General features: G+C 37.0%; 1 protein-coding gene across 2 annotated transcripts; it reads right to left on the bottom strand.

Moving 5' to 3' along the window:
• Positions 1-3,729: 3,729 nt before the first annotated feature.
• On the bottom strand, positions 3,730-12,582 carry SRSF1 (serine and arginine rich splicing factor 1). 2 transcript variants are annotated; one of them, XR_008401363.1, is made up of 5 exons: positions 12,068-12,582; positions 10,594-10,826; positions 6,908-7,080; positions 6,067-6,707; positions 3,730-4,196 (listed from the first exon to the last, which is right to left on the bottom strand). XR_008401363.1 is itself a non-coding variant. In XM_053706938.1 (4 exons), exons 1-4 carry the CDS (start codon positions 12,259-12,261, stop codon positions 6,513-6,515), a joined length of 795 nt encoding a protein of 264 aa, XP_053562913.1. In that variant the 5' UTR covers positions 12,262-12,582; the 3' UTR covers positions 3,730-6,512. The 2 variants fall into 2 exon arrangements, 1 of the variants encoding a protein (XP_053562913.1); XM_053706938.1 differs by having other exon boundaries at positions 3,730-6,707.
• Positions 12,583-17,111: the final 4,529 nt, after the last annotated feature.

Here is a 17,111-nt window from a genome sequence, read left to right as displayed (position 1 = left end):
GCCCCCAGCCCAAATTTTCAATACCTAAAAGGATGAGGGACATTAGTGCACCATCAATATAAGGTGGGATGTTCTGTTCAATACCATCCTAACAGCATTAAAGCCCAGCACCATTTGGGAAGCATGGTGGTATTGTAACGGCGTTTAAAATATCAAGTTTACTTTACCTTTACAGTGGTACTCGGGGGGAAAAAGGACAAAAATGCAATAAATGTTCCAACACATTAAAATTGCCAAATGGACAGACATTTTATCACAATAGTATTGAGATAATTGCCCACCTCCCTATAGTCATGGGTGCTGCCATGTTGAAATCTTTCACCACTTCCCAGTGCTCACCAGTTTGCAAAAGTGCAACATTTCTCCTTCAGATACAGCAAGAGGACACAGAAAGCATCTCTCTTGTTCAAGAATGACAATACTTGCAACCCCTGAGTGGAATTTGTCATATCCAAATCTAAACTTTGTTTTCTGGTACTTTCTTTAAATAATATTTAGGAAAACCATTAAAGAAAACTAAAATTAGACGTGATTTATTAAAAGCTATTAGCCTGAGAAAACACTTTTTTTTTTAAATGTGCTGAAATGGTGTTTTAAAGGGACAGCCTAGTCAAAATTAAACTTTCATGATTCAGATAGGGCATGTAATTTTAAACAACTTTGCAATTTACTTTAATCATCAAATTTGCTGTGTTCTCTTGGTATTCTTAGTTCAAAGCTAAATATAAATATGTTTGTCATAAGATAACATTGTGCTCACACCATGGAGTCGATTATGGCTAAAATGCAAGTCTGGGGAAAAAAAAAAAAAAAACACAACCTGAAATAAGGGAACCGTCTGCAGAAGCAAAAGTAGGAGAGGCCGAAGTAAAAAGTATATGGGAATGGTAATACAAAGTCTAATCAAAAGAATTTCTAATCAAAAAGGTTCAACGGTTACTTTAAAGTGAATGTAAATTTTAATGCTAAAGTGCCCGGTTTTTAAAAATTAGATTTTTAAAAGACAGGGGCACTTTAATTCATCAATATTTACATTTCACTGATGTTGTGAAAAAAAATACTTACCTTTTAAACTTGACAGCCGCTCCAGCTTCCTGGATCTAAAATGAGGAATCCAGCTTCCTCCAATCATGGCATTGAATCAGACACTGATTCCCCCCAGGGGGTGGAAGCCGTGATTGGAGGATAACCGATCCATCATTTCTGATGTCAGAAATGGCTCGGGACGACCGGGGGAAGCTGGAGCAGCTGTCAAGTTTAAAGGGACAGTCTACCATAGAAATGTTGTTTTAAAAGGATAGATAATCCCTTTATTACCCATCCAACACTGTTATATTATATTAATACACTTTTTACCTCTGTGATAACCTTGTATCTAAGAACCTTCTTCCAACCCCCTGATCACGACTGTTTATTATCTATTGTCTTGCAGTTAGCATTGTTTTGGGCTAAATCTTAAATAACCCAGTGCCTGTACACAGTGTTATCTATATGGCCCACGTGTACTTTCCGTCTCTGTGTTGAAAAGGAATTTAAAAAGCCTGTGATAAGAGGCAGCCCTCAAGGGTTTAGAAATTAGCATATGAGTCTGCCTTGGTTTAGTTTAAACTAAGAATACTAAGAGGAAAAAAGCAAATTTGATGATAAAAGTAAATTGGAAAGTTGATTAAAATTACATGTCCTATCTGAATAATTAAAGTTTAATTTTGACTAGACTGTCCCTTTAAAAGCTAAGTATTTTTTTCACAACCCGAGTGAAATGCAACATTTTGATGAATTAAAGTGCCACCGTTTTTAATCAAATTTTTAAAAACCGGGCACTTTAGCATCAAAATTTACATTCACTTTAAACTTCTATAGAAAATTGGGTACTGATATGTTAAAGTGATAGGATAGTCTACTTGAAATTAATATTTCATGATTTAGATAGAGCATGCAATTTTAAGCAACTTTCTAATTTACTCCGTCTATTTTTATTTGAAAAAGCAAGTATGTTAGCTTAGGACGGCCATTTTGTTTATCACCTGCATAGTGATTGTAGACTACATTATATATAATTAAAAAAAATATATAAATTCTTGAGAAGGCTGTCCAAGTTAATTGCTGAATTAACTTGGATGCTCTAGATCAGATGCAACAAACGCTTTCAGGAACCAAGTTGTGACATTTAACGCCATCACTTCCAAGCAATTGTCACAACACAGTGCCAAGCCGATCCTGAGATTTTTTTGCAACTTTTAAAAACACTTTTTAAAGTTTAATGTCAGTAAGACCAATTATACATAGAGGCCTATTTATGAAATGTCTGTCGGACCTGATCCGAAAGCACGGATCAGGTCCGACATACATCACTGAATGCGAAGAGCAATACGCTCTCCGTATTGAGCATTGCACCAGCAGCTCTTGTGAGCTGCTGGTGCAACGCTGCCCCCTGCAGACTCGTGGCCAATCGGCCGCCAGCAGAGGGCGTCAATCAACCCGATTGGGTTGAATTCCGGAGATTCCTGTCCGCCTCATCAGAGCAGGCGGACAGGGTTACAGGGCTCGCCAGAAACACGGGGCATCAAGCTCCATTCAGAACTTGATAGAACCCATTGTCTCAGCATATACTATTCTATTTCATGGCACACAAGATGGATACAGCGTGCAATTTTAAGCAACTTTCTAATTTACTCCAATTAGCAAATTTTCTTCATTCTCTTGGAATCTTTATTTAAAATGCAAGAATATAAGTGAAGATGCCGCCCATTTTTGGTGAACAACCTGGGTTGTTCTTGCTGATTATTGGTGGGTGAATTTATCCACCAATAAACAAGTGCTGTCCATGTCCTGAACCAAAAAATTGCTTAGATGCCCTTTTCAAATAAAGATAGCAAGAGAACAAATTTTTTTTTTTAAATAGGAGTAAATTAGAAAGTTGCATAAAATGGCATGCTCTGAATCATGAAAGAAAATAAATTGGGCTCAGTGTCACTTTAATTTTAGTGAAAATTGCCAGGTGTCCACATGGTTATCAAGGGTAACCACTTGTTAAATAGGGTCCATAGTCTTTTGGGTGTTAAAGTAGAGGCCCCATTGTGTACTACAAAAATAAAAGCACTTTTTACTTGCAAGATGATGACTATACAGATATTTATTTATAGAAAGACTATTAGAAGATAAATTAGGGGGTCTCTAGACATACCAGATTTTTTTCCCTTTAAAATTGAGAGTTATGTCCCATTCTCAAGCAAATCCATTTGTTGTGTTTGTACTTCAATTTCAAACCTCTTTGTAGTACATTTCTAATAAAACCATTTCAAAGAGCAGGCAATTATCTTTCTAATCAGAAGTATTGAATGTGTGTAGCAAAAAAAAAAAAAAAAAAGGGGGTTTGAAGAATCTACCCCACCCAGCTCCCTATGCTTCCTGGCTCTGACTCCATGTCACCAAGTGCAGGGATCACAAAAGACAGCTTTTGAGAGGAGATTCCCCTGCATGACTGAAAGGACTTGTCATGAATGTGCATACCTCTAAGGAACAAGAGAAAGTCAACTGCCCGAATCACTGCTGTTGCAACTTAGCCTAAAGCATACTGGCTTTCCAGGTACCCCCCCCCTCCCTGTAATGTCACTGAGCAAATATTGTGGAGACCTCCAGTTTAACAATGCTTACCTTTCATTTAGCCATCAACTATTTTTACCTACATGTGACCAGGTAACAAGTTTCATATATACAAACCACACAATGTACTCATTCAGTCATTTATTTGTCAAAAGCATTAACAAAAACCCTTAAAATTAAAATACCTGTCATCTTGACCCCTTGTTTTAAATTTAGAAATGGAATTAATGCTTATAACCCCCCCTTAAGTTTACCATCTATTCAGGCTGTATCCTTCCCAGGAGATTGCTCCAGCGTGCCTCCTTAGGACTCCTCTGCTCCTTTAACAAAAAAATTATGCAAACTCCTCCTTGCATCCTAAGGGCTCCACTTGCCAAAAATAATTATATATTTTAAGAATAGCCAATTGAGGTAAAAACAAAAAATTCCACACAAATGCGGTCTAGATGGGGCAGGAATCCACTCCTATGATCCTTGTTATATGATCCCGCTCCATGAATCCTGGTAATTCATCCTCCCTATCCTATTCATTCCTATGATTTGAATCCAATGATCCAGCTCCAGGACTGGGATCCAGTGAGCCCTCTCCAAACCTTTATAACCAGCAAAACCAAAAAAGAGAGGCAGAGTTAGATAGTATTAACACACGTTTCTGGGAACTGACCAGTTATGTGTGCAAACTGAAAAATCAAGCGCACAGATAACTGGTCAATTTCCCAAAACAAAGATCTATCGAATGGTGTGGTATAGCTATATTTTTTTTTACTCCTGCAGGTAAAACTTGCAGATTAAAACTAATAACTGCCAATCTGTGGAACACTAGGGAAGGAGCAGGGTAAGAAAACTGAGTGACTTATTTAGCAACAAAAAGTGATGTTTGTATCCTGATCTACAATGGAGGGACAACCCTGTAAGCAAAAAGTGATATTCCCCTTAAATTCACTGACTCAAACAAGGGGCTTATATTAGACTGCAAATAGCCAAGGATCATAATCATATTGCATAGTGTGCTGAAATAATCCTCCTGGGAATTATAGGTCCACAGACCACTCTAAGGACCTTCAGGTGTAAAATTTGAGACTGCTCTGGGAGAAGAGCCCAATCCTACAAAAAAATAAAGTGAATGTCAACCCTTGTAAATTTTTGTCTATCCAATGTAGTGGGGCGCTATTAGTAACATGACATTCACTTTAATAGAACCTTTAAAGTGTGAGTATAAAGAGAAAAAAAATGGAGCAAGTCTACTACAACTAAATAAAGTGACAGTGTACTGTAAAAGTATTTTCCCATGTTTCAAAGATGTTTTACCAGCTGCAGAGTATAAAATGCATGGGAAAAATGCACCATTAGGTTTGTTTTTGAATAGGAAAAAAATTCTGTAGATTAAAACTACAATGAATTTAGATAGGCTGACTTTGCACAAGACAACCTTATTCTCTTCTAGACTCAATGACCTTTTCTGATATCTGCATGCAGAAAAGCTAGACCACCAATTGAAAATGGCAATTTTAGTAAATCTCTGCTCCAGAGATAAACACCTATAGCATTACTGCAGAGTAATTTGGAATGAACAAAAGAAACAAAAAACAGTGATTACACATTAAGGGGGGGGGGGGCAATATTCAGTACACTGTCCCTTTAAGTCCAGTTAAAGGCAGATTTTTGATGCTATGCTCCAGAATATTTTTTTTTTTTATTACCTTAAGCAATGGTCCCTTTGCACTTTCCTATTATTAAAAAGGGACAAGGAAAGGATGCATTACATTAGTGAAGCTCTTCCAGTCCAGTAAAAACACTGCAAAGCTAGCTGAATAATTCTGAAATTTAAGTCAGAACACTAGTTTGAAGTTGTAGCCACCAACAAAAACCCAAGGCTAATGGTAAAAAGGGCAAGAGGTACGTTTAACATGGAGTACACAAATCAGCTTTGCAATTACCTGGGTTGTAAGTAATGCATACAACTTCAAACATCTCTCATGTGCCTTTAGAAAAAGGATTTAGACTTTTCCCAATATCAGTATGGTAAGTAATTTTCCAGCTAGTCATCTACAACTAATGTAGTGTTGTGATCTAGAAACTATGTGTAAAGAACACTATGTAAATGGGCCTAAGCAATACCTCCCTCCCACATCAATATACGGCAACATTTTAGAGTATCACATTTACTTTTAATTATAGCAATTAAAAAACACAAGAGCAATGCTGCACCAGGCACAGAGGACATGCAAATTTAGCAGTATTGATATTACACTACCCTAAGTAGAAGGCTCACAAGACATTCACATGTTTTGTGGCAGTATACACTATGACAAGGAATGGAAGAGTTTCTACAAGCACACTAATTTATAAGACTTGTTTTAAAGGATGTATGTTGAATTGTGCTGTTAAAAAAAAACATAAAAAAGTTTGGGGCATAAAGTCAATACTGCTAAGTGTCTGACAATAGCACTTGTGGAGTCATACCATGGCCTCCATTTTTGATTTGATCCTCCTCAAGCCTCCTTTTGACAATCCTAAAATGATTGAAATGTCCTCCACAATCCTTTAATCCATCTCTTCAGTTATGTCTACAGAAAGACACATGAAAAGGTAAGGTAAAACAGGATTTCACCACACAAAAGTTAACCATAACCACCCAAAATCCCCAGTGCAGACACCCAGTGGTGCTCCTGAAGAGTGGCCTATTAAGCTGAAAGTACCTACAACTGCTAAAATACAGTGTTTGGCATAAAGGAAATGTGTGTTAAGGAGTAACAATTTGCTTGTGATGTTATACATGAGGAGCAACACTTCAGCAAGCTTGAATAAAACAGTGAATAAAAAAAAAAAAAGTTATGGGAAATAAAAAAAAAAAAAAAAAAAGCGTACAACATGGTCTACAAAAAAAAAGCATCACTTGGGGGAGGGATTTATGAACGGGAACGAGATCTGCTGTGACGGGGAGAGTAACGTGGAGATCCACGACTTTTTCTTGGAGAGTAGCTGCGGCTTCGACTGTTGCTTCTACTACGGCTCCTGCTACGACTACGGCTGCGAGACCGCGATCTTCCATAACTTGGGCTTCTTGGACCATCAACTTTAACACGAATGTAGGCAGTTTCACCCTACGAAATATAGAACCTGGGATTGAACAAGCTAAACTTAACTAGCTAGAATATTTAGGTAAGCTGACACGTAACACAGCTTTGCAGGGAAAAGAGATGCAAGTTATTCTTCTACACTGATACCAAACCCCATTTACCTAAAAAAATGTTCATAATCCAAGCCCTTTATTACAAAGCATGCAATGCTTTTTTACACTTACCTCATGGGACCTAAATTTTGTGTTATCCAGTTTCCGCACTGCGTAGGTCATATCCTCTTTCCGCACAAACTCCACGACACCGGTACCATCTCGGTAAACATCAGCATAACATACATCACCTGCTTCACGCATGTGATCCTTCAAATCCTGCCAGCTTCCACTTGGCGGCAGCCCTATAACAAAATGTAACACATTTAACTTCATAAAATGAATTAGTTACACGGTCTGTGTATTGTAAACAAAGCGTAGAAGAAACTTGATTGTCTATCAATTAAGTCTTTAACAAGGAGGCACTGTCCCAAGAGGTACCAGACAAAATCTGTATAACAATCATTTTTCTGAATAAGCATTTTAAATGTGGGGATAATGTAGCCATAAACGAATTAGAAATTAAGTCACTTCAAGGGACCCACATTTTTTGTTTCATGATTCAGATAGAGCATGCAATTTTAAGCAACTTTCTAATTTACTCCTACTATCAATTGTTCTTCGTTCTCTTGCTATCTTTATTTTTTAAAAAGCAGGAATTAGGAGTGGGTCCATTTTAGGTTCAGCACCCTGGATAGTGCTTGCTTATTGGTGGCTACATTTAGCAAACCAATAAGCAAGCATAACCCATGTTCTGAACAAAAAATGTGCTGGCTCTTTAGATTTACATTCCTGCTTTTTAAATAAAGATAGCAAAAGAACAAAGAAAAATTAGAAGTTGCTGAAAATTGTATGCACTCTTAATCATTAAAGAACAAAAACGTGGGTTTAGTGTCCCTTTAAGTATACTGCAAGGAGAGTTGGTTAACAGAATACCTTTTACTGCTCGCCCTAAAAGATTACTAAGCAGTGTTTGAGTACTTAATTCATGAATGCTTTTAAAACAATTTATACAACCCCTTTAATATCCGCAATAAAAAAAAAAGTTAAGGGACACCCAAAGAGGGAATTTTTATTATTCAGATAGTGGTAATGAAAAAAAATATCCAGTTTACTTCTATTAACAAAATGTCCTCTTGGTATTATCCTTGTCTAAAAAGGATGCACGAAGGTGCCGGAGTGGAGCACTATATAGATGCAGTTTTATAGTCGTTATAAATTAGCAAGAACATTAGGTGGCAGTAATGTTTCCAGTCATGTACATGCTATTTAGATTTCAAACAAAAACATAATTCAAATTGTAAGCCCTGTCTGAATCACAAAATTGTTTAAGTCCCTTTAAGCCTTTTTTTTTTTTTACTATAACTGCTCTAAAAAAAAAAAAAAAAAAAAAAAAGTAAAACGAGAAAAGTCAAAGTAAACGTTCACGATTTAGATAGTGTGCAATTTTAAAGTTATCCAATTAACTTACGAGATCTGCTTTATTCTTTTAGATTTTGTTGGAGTTACACTAGGTAAGCTGATAGGAGCATGCATGTTTATACAGCAATGTTTGCAATTTTAAAGGGATAGTAAACCCAAAAACTTTAAATCTTTATTAAAACTTCATTATTTATGTGACATATTTCAAATAAGTACCTGTTAATTTTTTTCACTCGTTTTCTAATTATTCTTCATCTAAGATCTTTAATAGTAACGCATGCGCATTTTGGCCCCTCAGTCCTAGCATGACCGTCACTATTCTGGCACAGGAAGCAGGGCGGACTTCATGATACTTAGTGACATCAACGTTGGTGGGAGTGGCGCACCAGAGCGCTGAAGATTCACGGAACACAAGCACATTGGGGAATCATCTGTGTTATTTTACTAGAGGTAAGTATAATAAGTACCCCTAGGCTAACGAGCAAGTTGATTTGATCTTAGTAAAAGGACGTTACCCCTAGACTATCATTTTTTTAACCCCTAGAAAAACGAACATGTTTTTTCTTATAAGGCAGTGACTTATAAGAGTGACTAACCAGCAATTATTTTTAACCCCTAGACTAACTAGCAATTATTTTTAACCCCTAGACTAACGAGCAATTATTTTGTTCTTACAACACTCAGATTAATCGCAGGAGCTGCAAAGATTAAAAGCAATAGGAAATTCAGATGTTATTAACTTTAGTCGCATCAGAATTTGCTATTGCTTTTAATCTTTGCAGCTCTTGCGATTAATCTGAGTGTTGTAAGAACAAAACAACTTGCTCGTTAGTCTAGGGGTTAAAAATAATTGCTGGTTAGTCACTCTTATAAGTCACTGCCTTATAAGAAAAAAACATGCTCGTTTTTCTAGGGGTTAAAAAAATGATAGTCTAAGGGTAACGTCCTTTTACTAAGATCAAATCAACTTGCTCGTTAACCTAGGGGTACTTATTATACTTACCTCTAGTAAAATAACACAGATGATTCCCCAATGTGCTTGTGTTCCGTGAATCTTCAGCGCTCTGGTGCGCCACTCCCACCAACGTTGATGTCACTATCATGAAGTCCGCCCTGCTTCCTGTGCCAGAATAGTGACGGTCATGCTAGGACTGAGGGGCCAAAATGCGCATGCGTTACTATTAAACTAATTATATGCGCATGCGGACCGCCATGATGTTTCTACCTAGGTAGAACATCATTATAGGGTCCACATAATGTGATAAAAATGGGCTTGGCAATATAAAGATATTTGATTTAGAATAACTAGAAAACGAGTGAAAAAATTTAACAGGTACTTATTTGAAATATGTCACATACATAATGAAGTTTTAATAAAGATTTAAAAAGTTTTTGGGTTTACTATCCCTTTAAGTTACCAAAAAATGTTAACACTGGCCAAATGTCTTAAGACATGTGCACACTACTGATCTTAACTAGGATTACTCACAAAGGATACCAAGAGAACTATCTATAAGTTTAAAAAAAATTGTCATGCTCTTTCCAATAGTTAAATTTTGACTATTACTTAAGGGCCATTCTAGTTTAAAAATGGCATGTTCATTTAGAACAGGGCTCAACAAATCCAGGAAATAACTTGCTCCTAGAATTATACCCTTTTCTCCTTATTTTTGGGAGATTCTCCATATATACAAATACCATTATCTGCCTCGTAAATATTCTTACTGGTGCATGTCATTTTTTTGCCCATTGACCCTGGTCAACCACTGCAAAAAGGATAAAACGTAGATGTTACGCTTATGACCCACGGTGCACTACTGGCCCCAAGCTGAACCAGTCGCTGAGCCAATCAGCAGCGCTATTTGTGCATCTGAGTTGTGTGATTAGAGCTGCTGACTGGATTAGCAGTGGATTTGACTCAGGATCAGCAGTGCACCACAGGTCCAGAGAGAACATTTGTGTTTAACCCCTTTGTGGAGCTTAAATACACTATAGACCAGGGTTAAAGAGACACTCAGGTGAAATTAAATTTTCAACTTTGCATTTTATTTATTTTTATGGAAGAAAATTGGAGTCTTATATTTTATATTAACACTTTGAGTAACCAGCTCCTACTGAGCATGTGCAAAAACTCAGACTATACGTATATACATTTGCGATTGGCTGATTGCTATCACATGGTACCGGGGGAGTGGAAATATACATAACTGAAGTTGGTTGGAAAACAAAAATCTACTACTCATTTGAAATTCAGAGTAAGTGCTATTGCATTGTCTTGTTATCTTGCATTTGTTGATTATGCAAATCTGTGTTTACTGGTCCTTTAATAGTAAAAAAATTACATGCTCTATCAGATTGCTTCTTTAAAACAGACATTTTATCCTCAGACCACAAACCTGAAACAATAACTCTGTACTCTGAGCGCCTGGATGGAGGACCATAACGCCCACGGGGTGCTCCACCGCCACCTCCTCCACCGCCGCCACCACCACCACCTCCTCCTCCTCCACCACCACCACCGCCACCACCTCTTCCTCCAGCTCCACGTCCACTCCGTGGAAATTCTACACGTAGGCGATAGCCATCATAATCATAGCCATCTCTTCCATAAACAGCATCTTCAGCATCCCTGGAAACAAAAAACAAAAAATTCTAACAGAAATTGGTAGACAAAACAATGTGTAAAAACGCACTTATTCCAACTATAATCTCTTCAAATGGATTTAAATCTTTCCTTATCGGATGAGAATTTTATAACAAAAAGAACAAGTTAAATAAAAGTATATGCTTACAACAGGGAAATTTAAAGGAACATTTCATTTTAAGCATAAAATAAACTGTAGATATGAAGCAACTATAAAATGTTAAGTACTCATGGAATGTATTTTTTATTAAAGGGACACTAAACCCCAAAATGTTCTCATTCATGTAGAGAATACAATTTTAAACATTCAAATTTACTTCTATAATCTAATTAGCTTCATTTTTTTATATATCCTTTGTTGAAGAAATAGCAATGCACGTGGGTGAGGCAAATTAGATAATAGAAGTAAATAAGAAAATAGTTTAAAATTGCATGCTCTTTCTAACTAATGAAAGAAAAAAAATTGGGTTTCATGCCCCTCTGATACAATATGTGCAAAACATTACCAAAAACAATCTTCAATAATAATAAAAAAAAAAAAGCTAGAACTACTACACTATGCCAAAGGAATTGAACAAATGTGCTAAAAATTATTTCACAGTAAGATTTTTCTAAAACAAGCTAAAAGGCCCTGATCTGCACGTATTGCAGGCAACACAGGGCCCAACTCCTAAATGGCACAAGGACAAAGAAATGTGTCAGGGCCCCCTTTTCACCACTAGAGGGTGTTGCTCAGCGTGGAAGCGACATTGTGTAGAGCACTTGAGGCACGTGCTGCAATGGCTACTAACGGGTCCGCTACCAACCCCCACCTGCAAATACTACAACTGTAGGTTACGCGTGTATCTAGGAAAGGTTAACCACTAGCTTATCGCAAAATAAGCCTAAATCCCAACAAGGCGCAAAAGCTAAAAAACGTAGGCCTAGTTTCCATTGAGGTGGTAAAGTTTAGAAACTGGTGGTAACATTAAAGTTACCCATAGATCTTAATGGAGATAAATGTTTTTACCACCTCAATGGAAACTAGGCGTAGTTGGCTATGGGTGTACAATAAATATATCGCAATTTAACAGTTTTGCAAATAAATAGAACTATCCCGATAATATGAACTATGTGTTCCAGGGAGTCACAAGCTGCATGTGATTAACATGAGTCTTGTCGATCATGTAAAAGCTCCACTAGAATGTAATGTAAAATAAATATATATATTTATCACAAATTCTCACCTGGGATCCTCAAATTCTACAAATGCAAATGGCGGTCCTCCCCTACGATTTTTAAGATCGATGTCCCGGATAGCGCCGTATTTGTAGAAGACGTCCTCGATGTCCTTGGTACGGATATCAGGCGGAAGGTTGCCGACATAAATTCGACAATCGTTGTTGCCCGCCGGCCCCCTGATCACCCCACCTCCTGACATATCCAGCTTGGAAGCTTGGTGAGGAGGACGCACTAGGGTAACAAATTGGTTCGATGGAAGCGCGGAAGGTACGGTCAGCGATTGCGAACAGGCGGCAGTACAAAATGGCGTATACAGCTTCCTATGTATTTCCTCTGCACACTAGCTAGCACGGCGCACTGATACCAAAAGCAGTAACTAATGGCTTTATAAATGTAACCTTCCGCCAAATAGTGCTTGCTTTAGGTTTTCCAGTCAAATGAGCCTTAGATGTGTGTATGCGCGTATCTTCTAATGAAGAAAGAAATAGGCGCGCCAACTTCTATTTATATGTGAAGACAAAAGCTACCCTAAAAAATCCAATGGGAGGCTGGGACCTTTGTTATAAACTATGCGCTGATGTCATTTCCTGAAGTTCGATGTCGCAAAGCGATAGGTAGACCATTGTATTAGGCGGGGTTTGAAAGAGATGGTTTCCCGTCATTCAATGGAATTGGCCGTTTGAATTGATTGCCCTTTGTGTAATTGGTAGCCATTTCTTGTGTTTAAGCACGCCGCAAAAACGTTAGAATATGAAAATACATAGTTTATTTTTTTTGTATTGAACGTATTTATAATGACATTTATAATAATTACATTTCTTACATTTTAATAAATATAAATGCACACGAATAATCCAATTCATTTATATAATGTGTCAAAGGAAGCCATTTTGAAAGAAAATACTATTGTACTGAATGAGAATTGGTATATTGCAGCTTGACATACACGTATAATGAACATGCCAAAATGTAAATATAGCTTTATGTGAGCACTGATGAGCCAAATGAAATAGTGACTGACTAAAGATTTTATCTGCCTTATATAAAAATCACATTTTTTTGTTTCAATTAAGTAGTTTTGATTAGAGTAGCTTTTTTTTAGTCCAATGATGCAAAACCAACAACAATAATGCATTTTAAAGTATATATTTGCTATAACAACAGTAAAGGCAAAATTAAACTTTCATGGTTTACAGAGAGCATGCAGTTTTAAACAGTTTTCAAATGTATTTCTATAATCAAATTAACTGGGTATGTTGTTAGACCCCAATCTATCTTTTGGCCTCCACATAGAAAAAATTGGATCTAAACTTTATCCAAAACTAGGTGCCCTGTACAGAAACAAATCCTGCCTCAGCCCTACAGTAAAGGAAAAGATTGTACAGCAAATGCTGATGCCTATCATGGATTACAGGGACGTAGTTTATGCACCTGCACCGCAAACTCACCTTAATAAACTTAATACATTGTATAACTCATTCTGCCGCTTTGTGCTACAATGTAACTACAGGACCCACCATTGTGACATGCTAAAAGAACTAAACTGTCTGTCGCTGGAATCCAGACGCTCCCTCCATCTTTCTTGCCTTGTGTTTAAGAGCCTTTCTGGGAAGCTCCCACCCTACCTGAGCAGAATGCTCTCCCCGGCTGTTCCCACCTCCTATAACCTCCGATCCAGTACCAGCACATTATTTAGCTTACCTCAATACAAAAAGAAAGCAGCTCGATCTTCCTTTTCCTACAGAGCACCACAATTATGGAACAACCTCCTGCACACTTTCAAACCTTCCGCAAGCCTAATATCCTTTAAGAGATCCCTCTCTACATATTTCAAAACAGAATGCACCTGTCATGGTTGATTAAATATTTCCTACCTGTTCTATGTTCATTTTTTTGCATATATTGTATATTAAAAAAAATTCAGTAATATAAAAACATTGCAAAGCAAATAAAACGCTTATGATTATAAACATTAGAACACGTAAAAGGCTATCCGGCAGACAAAATACAAACTATCAATAGTTAATTATGTAAGTAATTGTGTACTGTGATATGAGAAAATGATCCAGGATACTAAATTTGAAATCATATCTGCTATTAAAAATGGTTGACCATTATGTGATCTCATAGATAGCTCTGAAGATTATCAGCTGCTACCGCTAAATCACCTTACTAAAAGAGGGGAGAGATAAGATATATGGAAACACTACTCCTCTGTGATACAACCTGGCATCATAAACCAAAGAACGAAAATAGGTGTATGTACTTACGGGAATAAGCTACTAGCTAGACTCCAAAAGCCTATAATGATTATGAAATGAACATTAAAAAGGACACTATGTAAATAATCCTTACAGTGTGCCTACATGCAATACAAAGTATGTGAGACACAGAGGAATGTTACATATAACTTAGGCGAAAAACCTATGTCAAAGAATCCCCCAAATCCTAATCTTCAAATTCGAATGAGAACACCCAAAGTGCTGCAACATAGTTACATAAAAGCCTGAAGGTCTAAATCTATATTAAGACCTTTACGATTGACTGTGTTCAGAGTCTGGAGTTTGTGAATCCAGTATGTTTTACGCTGTTGTAGAGTTTTTAATCTATTATTGGAACTATTAGGCGGAATCCAGTCAATGACTTTGATTTTTAGTTCTGTAGAATTAGCATTATGAAAGTGTCTGAAATGGTCAGGTACACTATGGGTCTTGATTTTGTTTTTGATATTACAGCAATGTTCACTAAATCTAGTTTTCATAAGCCTTTTGGTTCTTCCAATATAGAAACAATTGCAAACTAGAAGATATACTACAAAAGTAGATCTGCACAAATATTTGTGTTTAACTTTATATTCTTTAGTATTATCTATATTATTTAAAGTATCACCCTTTATGATATGACTGCACATATTGCAGTTACTACTTCCACATGACCATGTCCCATTGGCTCTACTTAGCCATTGCGAATTCTCAAGTTTTTTAGATATTGGTATTGGTCTTAATTTAGATGCAGCTAACATATTCTTAAGATCCTGATTCTTTTTAAAGGTAATTAGGGGCCGTTCTGGAAGGATTTTATTTAATACCGGATCACTAGTTAAAATGTTCCAATGTTTTTTTAAGGATATTTTCAATATTCCTGCTACCCTGACTATATGTAGTAATGAACCTAACATCGTCTCTTAGCTGCCCTTTCTTAGTTTTTATCTTCTGGATGGAGCATGTACTCTATGTTCATTCTGGATACTTTTTCTTTGACCCTACATATAAGGGTAGTATCGTATCCCTTTTCCTTGAACCTTTTATCCAAAATGATGGATTCTTTGTTCTAGTCTGAAGTGTGGGTGCAGTTTCTGCGTATCCTTTGATATTGTCCAAGAGGGATATTGTTTTTCCATCTTGGAAGATGGCCACTCTTGGCATTAAGAAACCCATTTTTGTCTTTTGGCTTCCTGTAGTTTTTAACAGCAACTCTATGATCTTGATCCACAAAAAGAAGGAGATCTAAAAATTCTATTTGATCTTTCTTGATGTTACTTGTGAATTTAAGATTCATAGAGTTGCCATTAATAAATTCGATGAAATTGTTTATCTGATCTTCCTGGCCTTTCCAGATGATAATTATATATCTAAAATAACTGATGAGATGATTGCTATAGGGGTTGTAATGCCAAATATATTTATTTTCAAAATTATTCATAAAAAGGTTTGCGTAAGATGGGGCAAAAGTGGTCCCCATCGCACTTCCCTGTAGCTGCAAATAAAACTGAGAATCGAATTGAAAATAGTTGTGCTTTAAAATAAAATCAATACCTGTGAGGATGAAACGGATTTGTGAATTTGGAAGTTGGCTGTTTGCCATACTATCCTCCACGGCTTTAATGCCTAAATTGTGCGGGATACATGTGTACAAAGCTGTAACATCACACATAATCCAGAGGAAATCTTGTTCCCATTTCATTCCTTCAAAGCCCTTGATAGTTTGTGTTGTACCTTTAAAAAAAAGAGTCTCAAAAGAACATCTGCAACGCAACATTTGCGATATTACTCTAATCAGATGCCTATACTGCTGTATATATATGACCCTTGATGCTGATCAATACTAATACAGGGAGTGCAGAATTATTAGGCAAGTTGTATTTTTGAGGATTAATTTTATTATTGAACAACAACCATGTTCTCAATGAACCCAAAAAACTCATTAATATCAAAGCTGAATAGTTTTGGAAGTAGTTTTTAGTTTGTTTTTAGTTATAGCTATTTTAGGGGGATATCTGTGTGTGCGTGCAGGTGACTATTACTGTGCATAATTATTAGGCAACTTAACAAAAAACAAATATATACCCATTTCAATTATTTATTTTTACCAGTGAAACCAATATAACATCTCAACATTCACAAATATACATTTCTGACATTCAAAAACAAAACAAAAACAAATCAGTGACCAATATAGCCACCTTTCTTTGCAAGGACACTCAAAAGCCTGCCATCCATGGATTCTGTCAGTGTTTTGATCTGTTCACCATCAACATTGCGTGCAGCAGCAACCACAGCCTCCCAGACACTGTTCAGAGAGGTGTACTGTTTTCCCTCCTTGTAAATCTCACATTTGATGATGGACCACAGGTTCTCAATGGGGTTCAGATCAGGTGAACAAGGAGGCCATGTCATTAGATTTTCTTCTTTTATACCCTTTCTTGCCAGCCACGCTGTGGAGTACTTGGACGCGTGTGATGGAGCATTGTCCTGCATGAAAATCATGTTTTTCTTGAAGGATGCAGACTTCTTCCTGTACCACTGCTTGAAGAAGGTGTCTTCCAGAAACTGGCAGTAGGACTGGGAGTTGAGCTTGACTCCATCCTCAACCCGAAAAGGCCCCACAAGCTCATCTTTGATGATACCAGCCCAAACCAGTACTCCACCTCCACCTTGCTGGCGTCTGAGTCGGACTGGAGCTCTCTGCCCTTTACCAATCCAGCCACGGGCCCATCCATCTGGCCCATCAAGACTCACTCTCATTTCATCAGTCCATAAAACCTTAAAA

The sequence above is a fragment of the Bombina bombina genome, chromosome 3 (assembly GCF_027579735.1).
Source record: "Bombina bombina isolate aBomBom1 chromosome 3, aBomBom1.pri, whole genome shotgun sequence".
Taxonomy (NCBI): domain Eukaryota; kingdom Metazoa; phylum Chordata; class Amphibia; order Anura; family Bombinatoridae; genus Bombina; species Bombina bombina.
Note: the sequence above shows the minus strand (reverse complement) of the source record. Positions and strands in the feature narration are given on the sequence as shown.

Bases quoted from the DNA above. Each gene is read 5' to 3' on its own strand.
- SRSF1 (XM_053706938.1), bottom strand. From the start codon at position 12,261: ATGTCAGGAGGTGGGGTGATCAGGGGGCCGGCGGGCAACAACGATTGT. The intron at 10,827-12,067 runs GTGAGAATTTGT...TTTTGTTTCCAG, and splicing joins GTAGAATTTGAGGATCCCAG to GGATGCTGAAGATGCTGTTT. The intron at 7,081-10,593 runs GTTTGTGGTCTG...ATTTTGTTATAG, and splicing joins GTACAGAGTTATTGTTTCAG to GGCTGCCGCCAAGTGGAAGC.